We start from the raw sequence: 22,357 nt of genomic DNA, 5'->3' as shown, positions 1-22,357 counted from the left end.
ATGGAAGTATGTAATATGTACGACACCACGACCAAGTATGCTATAGGGCCCCTGGAGGTGCGGCCTGTGCAGAGTCCCAGGGGACCCCGCCGCCCCTGGGAGGGTCCCAGAGATTCCTGCTGCAGTCTGGGAGGGTTTCAGGGTCCTCCTCCATTCCTGGGAGGATCCCCACCACACTTAGAAGTGTCTCAGGGGCCCCCTCCACCCTTTTAACGGTTGCTGAAACACTCCCGCCCCTGGGAGGGTCCCAAAGGTCCCTGCCATCTCTGGGAGGATCCCAGGGGTCCCTGCCGCCCCTAGGGGTGCAGCTGTCCTTAGGAAGAGGTGTCGTTGCCACCCCTAGAAGGGCCCCTGGGGGCGCAGCCACCTTTGGGAGGGCCCCTGGGTATGCCAACGCCTCTGGGGTCATATATGCCCTAGGAGGGCCCTGGAAGCACCGTAGCTCCTGGCAGGTCCCCTGGCCCTAAGGAGAGCACCTGGGGGTGCTGTATCCCCTAAGGAGAGCCACTTTGGGCGTCATTAACCCTGGAAGGGCCCCTGGGGCCACCACCACCTCTAGGAGGGCCCTGGGAGTGCCACTGCCCTTAAGAAGAGCCCCTGGCAGAACTGCTGGGGGTGCCGCTGCCCCCAGGGGCACCACAACTTCTAAGGAGAGCCCCTGGGGGCCCAGGGGCCCTTCCAAGGGCTGTGGTGACCCCAGGAACCCTTCCAGCAGCTGTGCCGCCCCCACGGGCCCTCCCTTATTTAGAGGCGGTCCTAGGGGACTTCACAGACGGCAACGGCCACAGGGGCTCTCTTTAGGGGTGGCGGCGACCCCAGGGAGCCTGCTAATTTATGTGGTGCCTCCATGGCCAGTCCAGGACGTTGGCACCCCCAGGGATCTTCCCAGGGACGGCTGCTACGCCAGATGTTCTCCAAGAGGCTGCAGCTCTCCCAGTGCCCCTTCCAGAGGCTGTGGCGCTCCCAAGGGCCCTCTCAGATGCAGAGGCGCCTGTAGAGGACCTCATAGGGGAGGTGGCACCCCTAGGAGGCCCTCCCAAGAGTGGCGGCGCCCTCCTTTGGGGTAGGAGGGACCCCAGAAGCCCTGCCAGGGGCTGTGGCGCCCCTAATGGCCCTTTCAGAGGTGATGGCATTCCCAGGGACCCTTCCACGGCGTCGGGGCCCTCCCAGGGGCCCATTAATGGGTAACGACGCCCCCAGGAGCTCTCCTTAGAGGCTGCGGTGTCCGTAGGGGCTCTCTTTAGGGGCAACGGCATCCCTAGTGGTATCTGCGACCCCAGGGGCCCTGCCAGAGGCCCTCTCAGAGGTGGCCGCGCTCCTAGGGGCCCGTTCTTTAGGGTGGCGGCGACACCAATTGCCCTCCCAGGGGCAGCGGTGTCCCCAGAGGCCTTGCTAGGGGCGGTGGCACCCACAAGGGGTCTGCCACAGGCGGTGGCACCCCCAGGGGTCCTATCAGGGGAGGTGGCGTCCCCAGGAGTCCTCCAAGGGGCAACGGCACTCTCAGAGGACCTCCTAGGGGTGGTGGTGCCCCCAGGGGCCCTGTCAGGGGTGGCGGTACCCCCATGGGTTCTGCGAGAGGCGACGGTGCCCTCCCAAGGGCAGCGGCGCCACCAAGGGCCTTCTTAGGGGCGGCAGCACCCCAGGGGCCCTGCCAGGGGCAGTGGCACCCCCAGGGACCCTGCCAGGGGCAGTGGGGCCCCCAGGGTCCCTGCCAGGGGCAGTGGTACCCCCAGGGGGCCCTGCCAGGGGTGGAGGCACCCCGAACGGCACTCCCAGGGGCAGCAGCGCTCCCAGGTGCTCTCTTTAGGGGCAGCGGTGCCCCCCTGTGACCCTTTCTATGCATGTCTTCCGACTTATGTGCAAATCCGACTTACGAAAGTCCTTAGGAACGGAACCTGTATGTAACCCGGGGATTCCCTGTACCAGGTCGTTTCGTAGTACCATCATAGCATCGCTTATAATGCTCTCTAGTACTTTACACACTATGCTGGTCAAGCTCACCTGCCTATAATTATTTGTGGAGAGGCAATTGTCCTATTTGAATATAGGACTCACATATACCATTATCCAGTGGCTGGGTATCTTTTGCTCATCCATGCATCTGCAGAGCAGGATTTTAAGGGACTTAGTAAGCTTGTTGCACAACTGTCTTAGCACTCTGGGATGCATGATATTAGGGCCTGGGCTCTTATGAACCTTTAGCTTTGACAATTTGTTCCTAATACACTCTTCTAAGCACTTACCATAATATGCATCAGCACTGTGTCAAACTGTCTTTCCTCAAACCACTGTTTTACCATTTTCAAGACTTTAGTATCTCCAACTTGTTTTCTAGTTTTAACATTATCTCTGGTTTCTTTAGAGGTACTTTACTTGTAGAAGAGCTAGAAGGATGCTTTGCTGGGGAGACACTATTAATGACAAAAAGATGAAGCAGTCAGTGAAAAGAACAAATGCTTACACCTTACATGCAACAAGCTCTAGTAGTGTTCTGGCAGGTTAGATGTTTATTGCAGATGTATTTATGCCAAGGAAAGATGAAAAGCACAATGTACAGCCATGTCCATGTAAATCTTAGGCAAAATAAAACAAATTTGAGTGGTAAATTATACTGTGTCAGTGCAAATCCACTTAAAGTACCGGTGAACCTAGTACAGTATAGTGATCTACCCTTCTTGAAGTTCCTGTTATCTTTTATAACCCAATGTATGTGAGAATGAAAAAGGGATTATTGATAGAAAAGATAAGTCTCTTACTGTATTTTGAATGTCTAAATGAATTAATATAATAAATTAGTGTTTACTTAGGTACATAGCCACACGTCTCTGTACCCAATAATTTGCTCCTCTCTCCCCTGCTGAAAGAGTGATAGTTAGTAAAGGTGATCCAGGGGTACTATCTGGTCCTCCCTCATACACTGGACACTCATAATATCTGGATCTGGTTGTAGATGGCAGTTCACTCTTACTGCTTAGTGCCATCTCATCCTCAAGACAGATATCTAGAGAAGGATTTTCATTCAAGTGCTCCAGAGCCTTAGCTGAAAAACGAGTGGTATGTTGTTTATCTAAGATTTTCTGTCCATCATGTCTTGAAAATGGCAGAGTGGAAGGCATTTCAGTTGCCTCCAAGGGATTTGATTGTTGTTTTAAGCCATCTACATCGTTACTCTCTTCCGAGTGAGTTGCTGGTGGTTGAGATGACGAGCGTGCAGTAGTGCATGAAGATATTAGTCCTCTTGCTGTGTAAGAACCATTCTCTGCAGTAACTGTGGGAATCAACTTCAGAATAGGCAACTGTTCCATCAGTTCTTGTGACGATGGCTCCTCTAGTTCATACCTAGAAATAGAAGAGATTGTGAAATTCAAGGAGTATAAATGGTTCTTTAAGTAAAATTTTAAAGTTTGTAATGAGAGGCCCAATTGCCCAACACTATTTAACTTAAACAATTATCTTGAACTATGCTTTCTTCTTTTTTAAATTTCTGTCTACCATCTACCTCATGTACAGGTGCAGAAATGTGTTCCTATACCCTGTGGTAACCTGTGTCTCCAAACGCCCAACCTATATGATCTATAGCAAACCTATTCACCAATCACGTCTGTTGTTACACGACTAATACCCATTCATTCATAAACAGTGATACTACTACTGCAACATTGCTTTTTAGAGACATGGGTTACCACAGGGGGCGTAGAAACATATTTCCGCAATTGAAGAGTAGATATTTTAATCAATACTATATCTTCAATTCTTAAAACCTTCCTGTTCCTCATCATTAGTATGTAGTGGTTCTATGGTACTTCAAAATTAATCATTAAGCTACCATATGCATGGCCTACTTAACTTTCTTACATTTGTTCTTATTACTTTTAGTATTATACAAAGGAACAAAAAATACAATATGTCCAATCCTCTGATAGCTTTCCACTTCTCATGTACCTATTTTCCACATTTACAGTATTTCAACAACCACACCATCTAGACATATCGACTTACCCATTTTTAAATTACTATATCATATGCCTTTTTTCCTCTTGTATAATGTCCTACACTATACAGTACCATACAGTATTTGTTTTCCCCTAATATCTAGTCCTACTGTACTTATACCTCTCATCTCATACATTCCTATCAAATTTCTACAATGCTCTCCAACATTAACATCTTTCATTCTCAACTTCCCTCCTTATTTAATAGACCTCACCTAAAATTTCCTTTCCCTACATTTTTTTTTATCTAAATCCAAAACAGTTTACCATGTCTCTGAAATTTTCATTTACCCTCAGTCACTCATACCAGTTTATCTTTACCTTCTAATTCAAAACCTTGTACTGTACAGTACTTTTCATTCTTTTATCTTCCATTTTCCATGATCTGCAACCAATGTCAACTTCTTTTGCTCAACTGATGTTTTTTATCTTCAGTCCATCATATTGTTCCTCTCTTTCCATAACTTGAAAGTTTATGTACTACAGTATTAATTATAAATAAAATGTGACAGGAAATTTGTCTCTGTGACTTGTTGAGAATGTGAATAACCACAATAACATTGTTAAATAGGTCATAGGAATACTTTCATCTCTGTTAAATGATATATAGAATGTCTCTATAATACAGATAGTACAGTTTGTATACTGTTAAGCTTTAAAAATTATTTTGCCTCATTTTGATAATTTTGAGCACTGTGTTATGAAACTTACCTTGTAGAATTCCAAGAAGCACCAACAAGCCAAACTCCAGACACAAGCAGTCCATATTGCCCAAGCTCCTCCCATTTTCTCATGGATTCTTCAGTATTCAAGCCAATAACTGCCTTGTGAGCTTGCTCCTGTCCACTGTCATCTTCACTGGGCAGTGCAGCATCTGCATCAATAACTTCCTCTGTAGCTTCATGTTGTTCTGCTCTAGTTTCTAACACATATCTTGTGTTATCACCCTGCCCGTCATCTGAAATGTTTTCTGGGTTTTTCTTATTTAAGGATTCTACCTCATCAATAATTTCAGGAACCAAGTCAGGCAAGGTGTCAGGGGGAACATCAGAAACATCAGTGATGTGGAAATTCCAATTCAGATGATGCAGAGGCCTGGAGGAAGTACGAGCTGCTTTGCGCAGCACTGTTGTCAAAAATGCTGGCAAAAATTGAAATGTACCAAGCCTAAAATATAAGGGGCAGCCTCTTTCTATCCAGTTCTGAAAAAAAAAAAAATATTCAATATCAATCAGAGATTACTAACCTTATGACACTAGGGTGATCGTATGTTTTTTGTTTTTTTTATACGCTGGTATGTCGTAAAATAAGCAATTTTGTTCCACTTTCTGACTATCCAATGGACTTCAATGATAGATTTTACATTTTCCAGGAAACAAGTAGAGAAAATTTATCATTACTTCTTAATGGTACAGTCTCACCCAAAAGTTCGTTAACTCTCCCAGCCAGCTATTGTTGCACTGCCTGCTTCAGAACTTGAGTCTGTTACTTCGAACCTTTAGATTCATTCATATGGGTTTCATGTTCTGGTTGGTACTGAGACAGTTTCAAACATCTCAAGCAGGCAGTGCAGCAATAGCTGGCTGGGAGAGTTAATGAACTTTCGGGTGAGACTGTACTACCCTTAAAATACCATATATTGAACAGGGTACATATGACCTACTATTAAATGAGATCTAGCAGGTGCAAGGCAATATTAAAGGAATTCATGTTATCAAATTTTTTTTTACTTGTGTATCTATTTATATTTAATATTTAGGGTCAAAACGGCAGATTTGTCTTCTCTTTACCTTTAAGCCCTAAATATTTTATGTCAATTAACTTCTAAGATTTCCTCCAACAGAGTAAAGGCAGCCTTTCTTTGAGGGTTGATGCATTTGAGGCATGGATAGGGTTCTAAATAGATCAGAGTTGAGGCTGCAAAAACTCCAAGGATCACTTGGGAATCAGCAATATCGTTTCCTATACAGTACTTTCTTTTTCTCACATGTACAGTGACATTTTGCATGCAGTCTTTGGTCTAGTTTCCATTTTAACACGAGGCAAATGTTTTGGTGGCAAATGTACCGTAATCGTTCTAGTACTGACTTTGTTGGATTTCTGATGACATGTTAGTTGAAGGACTAGTTATCCCAATTAATATGCTTCAGTCAGAGCAGCATTTCATATCAGCTCATCTTTCAATATCAATGAAATTGATCAGATGATGGGCCCTACCACCATAGCAGTGAAGTGAAGCAGATTTTGTAATTCATTTAAATGTGTGTAATTAACCTGGAACGATTAAGTTCTCCAGTGTCTTCATTGGAAGCTATTGTTTCCCATCTTGGGAAACAAAACTTTGGGAAATCTTAAGAGGGTCTCAATTTTGGCCACTATTAAGCCGACTGTACACTTCTTAAATGCCAGGTAGCGACGTGTCCTCCTAATATTACGTATCTAAGTAATTATTAGATGTTTTAATTGCCTGTATGTTGGCCTGGCGAGTTAATGCTAGGCATTTACATACCTACTGTAGGTGTAAAGCTAGACGTCGCATTCTGGACTATATCACAAAAAGTGGTTTTTAGAAAATTGGATGTTTTTAATAATTTTTCTTTTCCCAAGCACAAGATTATCATTTCCTGAATGGGGGGAGGTTAATATGAAAATATTTATCAGACATCAATGTGTTCTCAGAACTGGTATTTGGATTAAAATATCATACTGTAATTGGCAAAAGATTTGAATAGGACCAAAAATGTATATCAATGCACTTACCCTGAAGAAGTGGATCCTGATATGCAGGTCGTGAAGGAAGTGACGGAGCACAGTTGGGACAGGGTAAGTACACAATTGTGTCCAGGCAGGTGGTGTGTGTCCTAGTGTAACCGCAGATATCACTTCCTCACACCCGTAGCTCCAGCTGCCAACCCCCTGTTACCAACAAGTCAGTGTACTGTAGCTTATTTGTTGGCTACTTCTGTCAACAAGTTTTTAAATAAATTCAATTTAACATTACACAGTATATATTTTGTTAAATTTCCTCTGAGGTTGTTTGTGTATTATTTTATTGAATAGCTGCTGGTATTTTATCTTATACAGTATAAGTTTCCTAATCTCTTAATATTGTTGATGCTGGTAAAGAAAGATATCAGATTTTACATACTGTTGTGGCTTGTACAGCAGCATCTAAACTTAGCAAGATAGTCTGCAATATACTGTTGTAGCAATGAACTTCCCGCTTCACTACATCAACCAACTCCTTATCCTCACATTGTTTCACTTCCTCCAATTGGAGAATTGGCAGTGGCAGCTGCAAAACAGATACAGGACTTATAGATTAAAGACTGAAAATTAGTTGCAGTATATCAATAACCATGTATAGGTATACAGTAATTAGGGAAGACTAGGTTGCAGTATAAGAAAATAAAGAATAATAAACAGAAAATGTTTACATATCTTACATTACTTTAATGAAACACAGTAGATCATCAGCACAAGACTGAGGTATATTAATTAACACACAAAGTAGATGAGCATCTAAAGAAAAACGAAACAAACATATTTTTAGTACAAATGAGTTACCATTTTCTTCAGATTAATCAATTCCTGAGCCACGCTCCTCTCTGTTGATCCTTGAAGTGTCTGTGCCCCACCCACAGTTGCTAGAGATGTTAAGAACTGCTGCCCAGTTTCAATCTCCTGAAGATACTGTACTCCTAAAGGCAGCCCAAATATCTCAGGTCTCTCCAACCCTGTAATGCCCTTTTCAGGATATCATATCTCTTATTAAAATAACTAAAGTATAAACTAAAATACTGAAATTTGGTGAATTTACAACACCTGCAAAAATTTTTGAGAGGGAAAGATCAAATCAAAATGAAGAGGGAATATTATTCATATTTACTCACACATAAGCAAGTATTCCAAATGTGTGAACTCTTTATGAGAGTAATTCTTACTTTAACAAATTCCTGAAGATCATCAAGTTTCAAAATATAATCTGGAAACAGTATGGAGAGCCCCAATTCATCATTTTCATCAGTGGCATTATTTTGCCTGCCATCCCCCATGTCAGTGTCTTGTTGATCCTGTGAATCATCTGGCCACCTGGGACTTTCATCTTCCTCTGGGAGTTTAAGAGAGACTGTGAGTACATCTTTGAGGATGCTGGTGATGACCTGCTGGTCTTCAGTTCTCAGCACACGACCACCATAAAACACCTGCCCAACCAAGTACTCCAAGGTCTCTGGGTCAACCTGACGACCCTCCTCAACACTGGACTGTTGAAGAAATATTACAAAGAAAAATTTATAATACCGCACCTGTATTTCATATAAAATAAACAATTAAGAAGTTAAGCCTGTTATTCTGAAGTATTACAGGGTCCTGACCACCCTCCAGCCTTCTATTTCCAATTGTCATGTACATTATACCATGGTAGCGGAGACAAAATTTGATCTAAAATAGTAAAATGTTAAAATAAAATAAAGTTAAATACATTTATTGTCTCAATCATTCAGACTACTGTCCTCATATCTGAGGGTTGGCGACCACAGTCCTCCACTCTAAATGTTCTCGGGCAGTTTTTACACCAATCCTCTAAGGTTTTTTTTTTTATCCTCTGGGGACCCAGTTTTTACTTTTATCCATCTCAGTCTCTGCCTTCCCCTGGCCCTCCTACCCTCAACTTTGCCCATTAATATTTCTGCTATTATTCCCTCATCCCTAAATATATGACCTGGCTTTTCCAGGTGTAATTTGAAAAATTCCAGTTCTGTTTTCAATAATATGTCTATACTATTGGGAAATTTAAAGATAATATATATATTATTAATCAAGAAATTTAAGACCCTTTGGGGAACCAACCTTAATTTAAACAGCCAATTCTCTGTTGGGTCTCAATATTGTAGGTCACTTGCTCATAAATTTTTTTATTGCCACTGGCTATTGGACTGACTATTTTATTTAACCAGCTATGTATCAGGATGATCAATAGGCCCAGTAATGAACATCGGCAAAGACCTTGACCCCCTCCATATTTTTCTCCTCGGATTTGCACGATTCATGTGGGTCGACCTGGGTATATACTGTATTCCAAAAAAGCCGGAAATACGGCAAAAAACGAAAAATCACACTCCTGATCCTCCTCTATGACCTATGATAAATATGTGGAATAATTCGCGTAAATAAAGTTACTTACCGGGTAATTATAAGAACAATTCATCTCTGACAATACTCATTGCAGAATTAGTAGGTATAACCTGTAATATTTGGTCATTTGATCACTAACATGAAATATGACAGGAACACAAACAATTCAGTTATTGGAGTGGACTATTTACTGGAATATTTTCCTAAAAGTTTAATAATTTACCTACTACAACATTAATTTCTGGTAAGATTGCTGTCAAAATAACAATATTTTGAAGATGATCTGAATTCACATAAAATTCACTGGCTTTTCCAGGTTTTCCAGACCAGTAGACACCCTGATATATGACAATGAAAATGTGTTCCCCTTCATCTATAACTTTTCATTAATAAAGGAAGAATGGAAAACAAGTTCTCATGGGTTTGTAGATAAATGACAAGAGTGGTTGGTCACAGTATAAAAAGAGGCCAACATGAATGAACAACTGGTGGACAAAAGGTTTGATTATCTACACAAAGTGCCATTCCCTATATTGGATAAAAATACAATTAAGTAAGAATATCAGATCCTATATTTGAAATTTTGCTATGCACACTGTAATGAAAAGACAGTCCCACCCATAATACTGTACATGTATAACCTAACAACTGACCAATCAGTACAGGGATATGAATGTATGTTATCTAATGAAGTTTTGTTGAACTGTACTGTATAGTACAATAGTGTGGTAACACTCAAGATACAGTGTTAAAGTTAAATGATAATGAACATGTTATGAACACTGTCATACTTCCTTTGGGTTTATTTAAAAAAAATGTAATTTGCAATAAGGCAAACTTTTTATATTCATAAACAGTACCACTTTAATGGGGCAACAAAGCTGGTGGCTCGTTTAATCCCCCAATGTTCCAAATGAGTTTACCCTTTAATAAACAGGTTAAAAAGTATATACTATAGAGGTTTGTGGCCAGGTAGAGGTTCTCAGTAAAACTAGTGAACAATATTATAAATGAAGTGACTCACAGTAACAACACTGATGGATAGAGTTAGGTCAGCATTGGTGAAGGTTGGAGGACTCGCCCAGGCAAGGTGACCATGGCGTCCTCTCTCACTCACTACTGTGTGGAAGATCCCCAACCCATGTAGCAATCGATACGTTGCTGCCTCTTCCTCTTCATCCTGGGACAACACAACAGGTGTTTACTCCAGAGTTCCACAAAATATTTACATTCGTTACACCTCCCTTTTCTGTAATCTCTATATTTTAGGAATGTTTGATGGTACAGGTTGGACCTGGCTAATCCGGGACCTGATAGTCCAGCAGCTTTGATGGTCCGGGATGCATATCATGAATACGTACTTAATCTTATGGGGAAAATTAGGATATGTTCCACAACTACTAAAAGTCAACAGTAATATTATAAAAGTTGTGGAAAAACATTACAATTATCACAACCTGTACTCAAATGCACTAAGTTAATTAATAAATTTTTTATGTCTAGTGCAAACTATGGGATGCTTATACTCAAATTAATTGCCATCTTGCATGAATTCCAGCAATACGAGTTATATTCTGCTAAGTCAAGTCGGTGACATTTTATAAGCAATAAAATTAAACTCCCTGCCTTTTATCCCATGTCCCTCCTGACCCTTCAAGTGACAACTACGCACCACCACAGCTCCCGCCCCCCCTCTCCCCGAGCCAGCAGGGGAGGCAGATAGCGGTGGGTGGTAACGATTAATGGGATGAAGGTGATTTTAAATTTAAAGTTTTTCTCTTATAAGTGTTACGGACTTAACTTAGCAGTATATAACGGACACTGCTGAAATTCTTGGGAGATAACGATTAATTTGAGTATAAACATCCCATAGTTTGCACAAGAGATAAAAATTTTAGTTCATTTGCATAGTACATTTGAGTACAGTAATATGTTGTTAAAATTTGTGGCTTTTCCAGGGGGAAAGTCTTTAAAACTAACCCCCGTGGTCAGGATATTACGGCATTGAATGTTACAGAGTATTTCAAATAAATTATTTGTTTAGTTCTGTACATAGTTAATATGCAAATTCCCATACAGTGAATGGCATAAAGTGATGGTCAAGTGTACAGTGAATGTGTGCCATAGTACTAACACTTTGTCATAAAGAGGTCCAGTAAGCCTGGGCTAGATTTATGCTGGTGTAAGTTGTATTGGTACCAGCAACAGCACATTATATGCAAACAATTTCCTAAATTAAGTGTTAGACATACTGTCTTATTAAGATTCTTTTACAGCTGAGTAGTTATGGAGAGGAGATGATATACCGGTTGTACCTCTCTAGTCCGGCAACCTCGGGACCTGACCGGTGCCGGACCATGGAAATTCACCCTCGAAACATCCTACATAAAGCATAAAAACATAAGATCGGAAATAAATAAATAAGAAAAAGTAATACTGTTAAAATACTATTTCATTTACCTTTAATGCTACCATAATTCTGCCTCCAAAGTGAAGTGATGGTACTGTAACTAAAATTACATTTGAGGTACATCAGGGATGTTGGCTATTGGGCAAACTAAAATCGTTCCGGACCACGGGAGTTTCCGGACCACAAAATGCCGACTAGAGAGGTACAACCTGTATAGGAGTGGCAAACTAAAGACTTAGGGTTGACATTAATTGCTGCTCTTAAGGATAATGCCTGCCATCATGCATTTTCCCAGTAATAACAGGGGCTCTAAACAAGCCACAGGTTACATCATATATAGTAGATGATACCCCTTATCATGCTCAGTTATATAATTTAAACATGATGGATACAATAAAATACACAAGTAATAAAAAACACTACTGTACACAGGTACCAAATATTTTGTTCTTAAAGAATTTGGAAAAAATACCCAGTATACAAGGATGATAATTTACCTCATCATCAAATTGGAGGTGAGAAGCATGGCGGGCCAGGGTTATGACAGCTTCCTGCAAAGCGTGGCATGCATCTCCAGGACTGTCAATGTACACCTTCTCCACACCACGCAACAAAGATGTGGGAAACTAGTGTGGAAAATCAGATAATATTGGAGTAATATTCAGGCCACCTGAGACCTTACTTAAATTAAACCTACACCTATTTGATAAACCCTAAAATCATGGTAACGCCAGGCAGCTACCAAACAGGGAGCTGCTACTGCCTGGGAAGATATTGGAAGCATAATGTATTGTCTAATGGTGGACCCTACTGTAGAGGAATTATTAAAATAATATCTCACGGAGTATAAAAAAATAACAAAAGCAGAGAAAGTATTGAGAATCAAATTTTCAGTTAATCTCAGTGCTTGTGTACACAATACACATCCCTCATGAACATCAGCATATGGTATGTCTTTGTGACCTTGGTCATCTTACTTCACTGAGTATCACCATCAATATTTGCTACAATGGTTCCTAAACAATTTGAAGTGAATTTTAGTCCTACTACAAGTACAAAGAGGAAACAAAGTACAGTACAGTACAAAACTTACTCTGTTGACATGAAAGGTGAGAAATCTAGATGAGTTACCAGTTTGAGTCACTGCCAACCAGGATTGGGAGTGTTGATTATTTATTATTGTGCATGTATTTTGTGGAATTTTTTTTTTATGCTTCAGCATATTTTTATTCAATCCTTACTATAAGGAAGTACAGTAGTTAAGATATATCATTAAATTTAGTGGACTGAGGGGAGGAAATTCAAAGCCCAGAACTTCAAATTTCTTTTTTTACCATAAGTCATTAACTTGGTTCCTGCAGATTCAATATCTGTGGTAGTCAATGGGAAATTGAGAGTTTACTGTCCTAGCTTATTTAGCCAACAGTGATAAATAAAACTACCCTACAAAATAAAAGTACAGTACAGTACTTAATAGAAAGTTCTTAAAATGACTGGCTTAATCACTCGTGGCAGCCCTTTTTTAATTTCCTTCCATTGTTAAATAATTTACTATAGTACAGTACAGTTCTCACGCAACCAACCAGTATACTCATATAATACACTACCTCATCTGTTGGCTCAGTGGTGAGAATCAGCCTAAAGTTAGGGTTAAGAGAGCCATTACCAGAACGTGAATGGCTCTTTGTAGCGGTTTTACTATAGAGCTGTGTAATTATGTTAGCCAGGGTTGGTAGCCAATCCAATGCGTGATGGAGATTCTGCAGCACCACCCATCCACCTTCACAAGCACTTATGTTGAGAGCTGCCTCTGCCACACTGGACTAAAAGCAAAAAGAAAAAAAAGAAAATTGAGAAAGTAACAATGAGTTAGGAAAAAAGTCAGTGGAACTGAACACTATATATTTTGAGAATTTAATGATAATTAACATTAAATGCAAGAGGAAAATATATTTTTTTTTTATTTTTATTTTACCTGCCCTTGGCCTAGGGACACATTTGCAAGTGTTATTTCTGATTTCCGACTTGCTAGCAGCAAAACTTCCTCCAGTGCATCAACTCCAGCTGTAGTCACCAACAGAAGGGGAACTGGGGTTGGAGGAGTACCACCAGGGATATGAGATGACACACTCACAGTTGTGGGAGCATCTAAATATTTGCCTATGCCTGCAGGGGCAGCTGATATAAACTGGGGACCAAGAACTTCCTCAACAATTGTTTTCACTGCCCAGGTAACCTGAAAGGAAAGAAATATTGTACAGTAGTACTGTATATGTTATGTAATACAGTACAAAACTTGTACAGCACCAATTCTACTAATTGCATAATACATTTGAATAATGTTAAGTTCTACTTGTACCTTATCTTGCCTGAGAGCAGAGATGAAGATAAGCCAAGGTATGTGTGGAAGACGGTTCCATGGCCGGGGAAGTAAAGATTTCTCAGGCAGATTACTGGCCATGAGATTCCCCCAGGATGTTGCATCTTCTTTAAGGCTTTCTTTAAGACCTATGAGGGAGATAAAAGTATGGTTATCCAAAACTGTCACCCAATTAGGAGTCTAATAGTTTTTTTATAATTTCTAATCATTAGCTAGCCAGATTACATCTTTTTGAAGTGCCAGATATAGCCCATGGGTTCCTTTTTGCCTACCTTGGTGTAAGCAATCAATGTACAGTATCTGTCATCAGTTTGAAGGTTTACCTGGTTTTAAAACTGAAGACTTGATGATGAATACACATGAGTCACCTAGGTCAGGCATGAAGCAATAAAATTCCACCTAATAGTTTGGTTAAGATATGAAAAAAAGCAATTGTCACTTGCCTGCACAAAGAATTAAACTGCAAGAGTACGGGATTCAGGAAAGTGTCCTCACATGGATAGGAGACTTTCTGTATGATCACATGCAATGTGTGGTGATTAATGGTGCGAAATTGTCATGTGTACCCGTGACAAGCAGGGTACCACAGGGCAGTGTATTGGGCTCATTGTTGTTTGTTTGTTCCATAAATGAGCTATACATTCCTCCATACAATGGAGGAAATTAAGAAATAAACTGCAGAAAGATCTATGTGAGCTTCAAGAGTAGTAAAAAAATATAGTTGCTAAGACTCAATGTCACGAAGTGTAAGAGGATGCACCTGGGTCATACCAATGGTAAGGAGGCATGTCATAATTATGTCCCAACGGGAAGAAGAAAATGCATTTATAGAGACCGAATTCGAAAAGGACTTGGATGTGTAAGTTGACAATGAACTAAAGTTCTCGGGCCTTTGTGAGAAGAAGATGAATCAAGCAACTAAATTAATAGGTCTTATAAGATGATCGTTCAGATATCTTGACGGTCCGTCCCTCGTAACGATCTTCAGGAGTGAGGTGCTTCCCCGCCTGGAGTACTGTCACCCCGTGTGGCCCCCGAGGTATGCTATAGACTGTCAATTGATTGAAAATATCCAAAGAAGAGCCACCAGACTGGTGTATGCACTACAGCACCTCAATTATGCAGAGAGATTGGAACACCTGCAACTGCCTTGCTTATACTATAGATGGGCAAGGGGTGATCTAATTGAAGTGGACAGACATCTCAAAGGGCACTACTCAGTCAAGCATCCATACCTGGAGCTGGCGGATGCCCGCTCCAAAAGGGGTCCCAGCTCGAGGTTGAAGAAGCCACAAGTCCAGAAAACTGTAAAGGCAAACTTTTTTGGAGTGAGAATTGTAAACTCTTAGAACAACTTGCCAAAGAGTGTTGTGATGGCACCGAGTGTGAGCTCTTTGAAGACCAGACATGACCAACACTGGAGCAGGTTCAGATACATTCAGGAGCCAGTGCATGCCCAGTACTTGCCAACGGCTAACAAACCAATCAGTGGTGAAGAGGATAAAAGTAAAAGTAAGAGCAGAATTTTGACTTTTGAAAATGAAGGGGCAAGTAAGAATTAAAGAGAGCTGGAAGAAAATTTTGAGATACAAGAAATGATGGTAATTCAATATATTAAAATCCAACTTGCCTTTGAAAGAGGGAAGAGTCATGAGGTGATGAAGGGCTGGCCATGAAGGAATCAGTGAAGGATGCAGCCAGTCTGAGGGGGGAGGAGCTCCACTATTATTGGTAGCCACCAGGTGATGAAGCCAGGCCTCTTCACCTGGATCCACTCCTCCTGAAAATCTGTGGTAATGGAATAATTCTAATATTGAAAGACTATATCATCATCATAATGAAATAACTGTATGGTAATATAGTGCAATGAGTTGAAAAAGTCAGAGTTCTGTAACTGAATTTGGATGGTAACTTTATAGTGTAGTAGTCTGTCAACTGTTGTGCTTATTTTACTAACCTATTTGTGTGTCATCAAATTCATGGGTCTAATTGGTGACTCTTTCATCAAACCCCTCATTCTCATCAAAATGTTCTCTACTAAGGGTCCACCAGAACTGTACATGGAGCCTTAGCACATAAACATATTTTTCCTACTATTTTTACAAATAAAACTGCATAATATTAAATTACTAAAGTAACGACTGACCTCAGGACATGAAGGGCAATGAGGAAAGTAAAAGGCAGCCTATGAGCAGCAGCCAGGCCACACACCACTGCTGAATGGACGTGACTCACTAGTGATTCCTGCAACAGGCTCAGGCGACGCTCTAATACTGAGCTCTTCCCACTAAGGAAAATGTAATTTAATTTTATTATTTGCCCAAATTTTTAGTAAAGGACAAGTAACTGACCTATATACAGGGGCAGATCCAGGGGGTCCTGGGAGTAAAGAACCCCCCTTTTCGTCAGAATATTCCAATACTTTTTCTGTAATACAACTGTAATACAGCATTGTGATCAGGTGTCTTTGTATAGTAAAAAGTAATTACTATTGACCTCAGAATAACTCCTAATATCAAGTGCACATGGCTTCAAAATGGCCTCAAATGCCCATGATATTGGTCAGGTTTCAAAACAATTTCTGGGGGCTTACAGCACCCCCCAAAACCCCCCAGCTGGATGGGCTCACTGTGCTCACCATGTTCCCCCACCCATAACTTCTTGGACCCTTTTTTTATATATTGCTGGATCTGCCCCTGACACATAAACATTCATTCAAAATACAGGTAATTTCAAAACTTAGAATAACTGTACAATTACAGGTAATGTGTAAGAAATGAAAGTCTATGTATTGTTAGATGACTGTCATAGAAATATAATAAATTGCATACTTGTAGACACCTGATACCTTAGATTAAGGGTCACCAACCCATTGGTCGCGAGCAGCAATGTGCTCCCCGATAGTCCCGCAGTGCTCTTCTACAGTTGAATTACAAATTCTGTGAGTAAGGGGGTTGGTTTTTGACCCCTCTTTGGTAACACTAGGGGAGAGCGCCTCAACCAAATCCATGTGAGGCCCCCTTTGATTGTCTTGTATGCCCATATGGAAGAAGTCCACCTGTTTTCCCAACCCCCTAGATGGGATTTTGCACTGAACTGATAGTTTGATCTTTAATGTGATCAGCTGATGTCAGTTTTTGGGTGGAGTATACATGTTCAGTACATGGTAGCGCTCTGGCATCTGTGGACTGTGAGTCTGTGACATCATGCATTAGTCCAGCATTGGATATGTTGCAGATTGGACAGTTGGTGTGATGCTACTCACCCCTGATGTCGTAACAGCCTAGCTCCATGAACTGTTTTGTTATAAAGCAGAAAAGATGGCTAAGTGAGGACAACGAACCTTCCACTAAACACTCTGTGTAATGCAATTATCAAGTAATGCAAAAGTAAAAAACAAAACAAAGCTGAATGCATTAAAAGATATTTGAAATAATGTTGCAAACAAATGCATATATGAGAGGTGTCAATTTTGTTTCGTTTATGAATCTTTTGTAAAAGTAAATGTACATTTAAGTTTTTTAGTGCATTAACACACATCTGAAAGAATTTGGACTGGTTCCATTATTCCTTATTTTTACAAATATGCAATGATGCTCCATTGACCATCTAAAAATAAGCTGGGTGCTCATCAGGTATAATGAACTGCCTTTTTCCTAATTTTGTGTATTCCAGCACACACAATTGAAACTTCAGCAACAGTGTTATGTATACTTACGTTGTCTCTATAACATTGATGTACAGATTAATGTACCAACTGAGAGAAAACTGGTACATGTGTGAGAGAGAGCAGAGGCTTGCCAGAGTCATGTAGAGAGCAGCTGCAGGTCTTGACACTGCCTCATACTGCTGGCAGCAAAGAAGCAAGGCTGCCTCTGTCTCCACGCATTGCTCCTGTTTACGCTTGATCTCATCTGACATTTGCTGTTCATTAAAGAAACAATGAAATTAATGATTTGCCTCTTATAGATGAGAATGACTGGCATTAGTATATTTGTTTAAGGTGCAGAAGCTGTTGTAAATGTACGGTTTACTTTCTTAATTGATGAGCTGCATATTAAAGTGTCTAGGGAGCACCCATAAAGAATGGACAACTTGACACAGGCACTGACTAATCACTGCTTCCACAACCTGATAAGTTACTGCTATTAAATTAATTTCTGTATCCCAAAGTATTGTTGGATAGACCAGGGTAGGTAAATAGTACAGTACAAAGTAAATAGTGCAGAGTTCCATCCTTCCCAGGAATGATCCCAGGATCCCAGGTCCTCTCACTTGCAAGATGAACATACCATCCAGGGCACCAAGGGACACCATTACAGTAATATATATATATATATATATATATATATATATATATATATATACTGTACGTATATATGTGTGTGTGGGAGCCTCGACTTATTCTTTCTATGGGTTGTTGAAGTTCAGTCTTTGAACTCACTCATATTTTCACCCAAATATGATTTTCTCTCAGATTTGAAATTTGGTGGGATTAACTACAGTACAGTCTTTGAGTATATCCAAAAGAACATAAAAACACCAACCAATCACCTCGGAAACCAATAGTTGGCGAGTACAGTAATAAGCATTGAGAAAAATTTCATTATAATTAAATACATGATTATCATTTTTAATGAATCAATTATTATTTTATAAATATAAAAGCTGGATTTATAACTAATGTCCTGATGATGATAACCCGAGACGATTAACGCCCATATGGCAGACGCCCAACTCTTCAGGGATTACCATTCACAATTTTAGCTTTTACAGATCATCACCTAGATTTACCCCAAGTTTACCTGAACTTTCACCATAAAGCTTAACCAGTTTGAGGTTCTACCACCCCAAAACTAACTGGAGGGGCTAATGTTTACATGATTCATAAAACTAAAATTTAAAATGGTCTCATTCATGGTCTCAACTACATCACTGTTATCCACCTTAGTATCCTGAAGTATCATGATGGCTTCTTCAGACTCCAAGATGTTCCCCTGCACAGAAGACAAAGTATGCAAGATACGTTCCTCAGTCCCTTGCAAAGCACGTTGGTATGAAGATGTTGTCAACACTAGTTTCTGTCGTTCATCCTCCAATTCAGGGCTTCAAATTTAATTTATAAAATATTAGTAATGTTTGCGTTTATTTCTTTACATTGCTAATAATAAATTTCAATATGTAAATGCATATAAATTAAACATAACCTACAATTTATATGATATAATCATTAGGGCAGGGAAAATTCTCCTTGATAGCAAGGACACAGAACTCAACCACAATACACACCGCTCTTTCCTGACGAGGATCTGTCGCAGGTTACCATGTAGACCATGAACAGTAACAGTGAAATTGACAACAGTGAGAGCAGCAGCAGTCTCCAGGGAAAAATGAGGTCGCGGTTGTCGAGTGGCTAGGTACAGCCGGAAATCATTGTTGTATCTCAACGTGAGGGTCCCAACACTCACCACCCGGACACCACCTTAAGGTAAAAACAAAAATACAGTGTTAAACATAGGAGATAATAGTGCATCTCCTTTCTGTAAAGAAAAGCAGTATACAGCATGCCCTTCAAATTTGAGGGAGGGGGTTAGGTTCTCAAAATGGCCGCGAATTGCCAAATCCGCTAATAACATTTGCTGATCAGGGGGGTACATTTTTACTTGTGAACAAAGAAATATATGTATTTTGTTGTATGTATATGTGTGTGTGTAGACACACACACACACAAAACACATACAAATGGTAAATAATAATGGGAAAAATGCTCTCAAAAATAATCAGAAACAAATTTATTTAAAAATGTGACAATCTACTCCATGCTTTGTTATTAATAAGGCACGGAGTAGACTTGAGGGAAGACTGTCACATTTTTAATAAATTTGTTTCTGATTATTTTTGAGAGCATTTTCCCATTATTATTTATTTGTATGTTTTGTGTGTGTGTGTCTACACACACACACACATATACAGTATAGTACAATACAGGTAAAGGAAATTACTGTCTAGAAAGAATGGCTCCCTGTCCCAGCCGCAAAAATGACGGCAACTTTAAAACTACCAGCAGACATTCTTGGGTACATCCAGGGTGTCATCCTTGAATAATAGAGGACCACGAAATAAAAATCCGTGAATTATCCGGGCATACTGTACATTATTATACATAATTCTGAATACCTAAGTGAGAGTTTTCACCTTCTTCTGTTGTAGTGTGGTTGATAATGTTGGTGAGAATAGACGGTGGATCTCCAGACAGATCAAGAAGAAGGACTGGCCGACCCTTTGGAACACAGCGAGTCAGCACATCCTCTAAAACAGTTACCCGTGCCCCACCCACAGCTTTGGGAGACAACTTGTCAATATCCTGTTCCTGGATGATTTCTAGGTTATTGGCAGCTTCATGCTCTTGGATCCAGCGTGTACCCTGGTCATCAGGATCTACAAGCAGTGGCCACCTGCAATAAGGAATACTGCATAAACAACTGTAAAAAAAATTACCTAACTGGTATCTTTTTTCTGTTCCTATTTGCAAAGGGTGGACCAAGAGAAAAAGAAACTTCAAGAAAGAGAGGAAATGGTAACTTGCAGTGAATAAACAAAATGGTATATCAACAAGAGCACATCACTCACTTAAAAATATAAAGTTCTACAGGGTGTCCTAACTGTACGTTGTACTGATATACTGTACAGTACATCATTTTACACATATACATCGCTAACAAATATAGTAAGAAATTTTCATCATACGTAGATCAATTGTTTCACATATACGTCATCTACAGTAGGCCAGAGACAGGTAATACATGAGGAGTGATGTCTGTATCTCAAGTTTGTGAATGTGAGGTTGAAATCACAAAATTGATGGAAGGTTGAAATGCTGACTTTCAAAGCAACCACTGAGAGCAGGTTTCACACACTATGGTTCAACTGGGCAATCATGTAAAAACTAAAACATTAATATACTTTACAAAACAAAACTATCAGTGATATGCAAATGAAGCTTTTGAGAATGAATCTAAAATTCTGGAGAAAGTACTGCACTTTATAAGAAAAGAGATTTACTTCACAGTGTGCTTGATGATGGTGGCATTCTGAAGTGAGAAAGAGTCAGTGGGAAGTCCCTCAAGGCCCCATGCACGAATGTCTAGTGCTGGGGTGAGTGTGTCCACCAGGCTGAAGGAATCAGTTACCTCAAGCTTTGCCTCCTTCACTGCCAAGATCCATTCTTCCACCAGTCGATCTCTAGGAACACCAAGCACACTAAGCACCCGAAAAAGTTAAATCACTTGGGTATGAGTGCAACAAATTTAAAATTAACTTCTCTTTTACCCTGATTTATCTAAAAAGAAAAAAAAATCTGTTTTCCATTAATTTATACTCTTTTAAAAATTCTAGCAACATCTATAGGATTTTAGCTATGTTCAACATTATATTCACACTGGTCAGCATAAAATAAGCACCATTCACTAAGTATAATTTATATTGGAAAATTTCAAAATAAAAGAATATCTATGAGGTAAAATTAATTACTGTAATCTGAATACTTTTCTCCAAACAGTACATCAATAGGTGCAACAGGTGATGATGTTGGGGATGTAGGACCCACCTAACATCAGGCTGGTGAGGTGGAAGATATGCTAACGATGCAGCAGCAAGCAAAGTGTCACCTGGTAAGCGTGCCAGGTCTGCAGCAGCATTGTCTGCTGCAGCCTCCCAACGAGTCTGCTCCCCTCCCAGTCCACCTGTAACACAACAGAGTAAAACAGTTATCTAGATCACATCTTACAATTACTGTACTGAAAATTAAACAAAATATCTTACTTAAGCATATAGAATAAAAATTGCTAAAAAATTCTTAATAAAAAACAAAAACAATTTAGTACTGGATATATAAAAAAGGTGTTATATGCAGTATTCCAAAAACCATAATACAGTATCTTGGGTAAACATGAAAATCATTAATTGAACAACAGATGAACATACTTATAAGTTTTCTTGCCCTTTCTAATTTGAGTGCACAAAGTTTCTGCTCGGTCTCAAGGTTCTCCTTTTCACGACATGAGAGCGAGAAGCGACGCTGAAGGACTTCCAACTTTTCTTCCAATTCCCTGAGCTGTCCTCTCTTGGCTTCAACTACAGACATGATGGCAGCCACTTCAGCCTCAGCTTCTACCAGACGTTCTCTCTTTGGAGCTACAACCTAACCAAATCATTGGTGGTTTGAATTATGACACTAAACCATTCATGGGCTACACAAACAAGATCATGCATATAATTCAAGGGTAGATCTAGGGGCGGTCCTGGGGATCTGGACCCCCCTTTTCACCAGAAAAATCCAATACCTTTTTTTTAATGCAGTATTGTACTCAGGCATTTTTTATAGTAAAAAGTATTTACTATTGACTTCATAATATCTCCTAATATCAAGTGCACATGGCT

At 40.1% G+C, this 22,357-nt stretch overlaps 2 protein-coding genes across 6 annotated transcripts in view; both read right to left on the bottom strand.

Annotated features, from left to right (window-relative positions):
- Nucleotides 1-827: 827 nt before the first annotated feature.
- On the bottom strand, nucleotides 828-1,944 carry LOC121854423 (tetra-peptide repeat homeobox protein 1-like). The gene is made up of 2 exons (XM_042349095.1): nucleotides 1,875-1,944; nucleotides 828-1,618 (listed from the first exon to the last, which is right to left on the bottom strand). The coding sequence occupies exons 1-2, from the start codon at nucleotides 1,942-1,944 to the stop codon at nucleotides 828-830; spliced, it is 861 nt and encodes a 286-aa protein (XP_042205029.1).
- A 649-nt stretch (nucleotides 1,945-2,593) lies between these two features.
- LOC121854272 (dynein axonemal heavy chain 7-like) overlaps nucleotides 2,594-22,357 on the bottom strand; it is a 69,870-nt gene continuing 50,106 nt past the window's right edge. For 3 of the 5 annotated variants that reach the window (XM_042348821.1, XM_042348820.1, XM_042348822.1), the window contains 20 exons: nucleotides 21,902-22,118; nucleotides 21,525-21,660; nucleotides 20,981-21,160; nucleotides 20,114-20,373; nucleotides 19,208-19,400; nucleotides 18,865-19,024; nucleotides 17,637-17,842; nucleotides 16,065-16,205; nucleotides 15,549-15,706; nucleotides 13,898-14,046; nucleotides 13,514-13,774; nucleotides 13,146-13,361; nucleotides 12,036-12,164; nucleotides 10,153-10,308; nucleotides 7,937-8,257; nucleotides 7,560-7,739; nucleotides 7,141-7,287; nucleotides 6,753-6,908; nucleotides 4,704-5,194; nucleotides 2,594-3,339 (listed from right to left, as the gene is read on the bottom strand). In XM_042348821.1, the coding sequence (XP_042204755.1) occupies nucleotides 2,793-3,339; nucleotides 4,704-5,194; nucleotides 6,753-6,908; nucleotides 7,141-7,287; nucleotides 7,560-7,739; nucleotides 7,937-8,257; nucleotides 10,153-10,308; nucleotides 12,036-12,164; nucleotides 13,146-13,361; nucleotides 13,514-13,774; nucleotides 13,898-14,046; nucleotides 15,549-15,706; nucleotides 16,065-16,205; nucleotides 17,637-17,842; nucleotides 18,865-19,024; nucleotides 19,208-19,400; nucleotides 20,114-20,373; nucleotides 20,981-21,160; nucleotides 21,525-21,660; nucleotides 21,902-22,118 (4,404 nt within the window). In that variant the 3' untranslated portion in view covers nucleotides 2,594-2,792. Of the gene's footprint in view, nucleotides 3,340-4,703; nucleotides 5,195-6,752; nucleotides 6,909-7,140; nucleotides 7,288-7,559; nucleotides 7,740-7,936; nucleotides 8,258-10,152; nucleotides 10,309-12,035; nucleotides 12,165-13,145; nucleotides 13,362-13,513; nucleotides 13,775-13,897; nucleotides 14,047-15,548; nucleotides 15,707-16,064; nucleotides 16,206-17,183; nucleotides 17,843-18,864; nucleotides 19,025-19,207; nucleotides 19,401-20,113; nucleotides 20,374-20,980; nucleotides 21,161-21,524; nucleotides 21,661-21,901; nucleotides 22,119-22,357 lie in introns of those variants that run through there. The other 2 variants (XM_042348823.1, XR_006086521.1) reach the window with 2 other exon arrangements.

Source organism: Homarus americanus, unplaced genomic scaffold, assembly GCF_018991925.1.
Source record: "Homarus americanus isolate GMGI-L3 unplaced genomic scaffold, GMGI_Hamer_2.0 scaffold54443, whole genome shotgun sequence".
NCBI lineage: Eukaryota > Metazoa > Arthropoda > Malacostraca > Decapoda > Nephropidae > Homarus > Homarus americanus.
The sequence above is the reverse complement of the archived record's forward strand: the minus strand, read 5'-3'. Positions and strand labels throughout refer to the sequence as shown.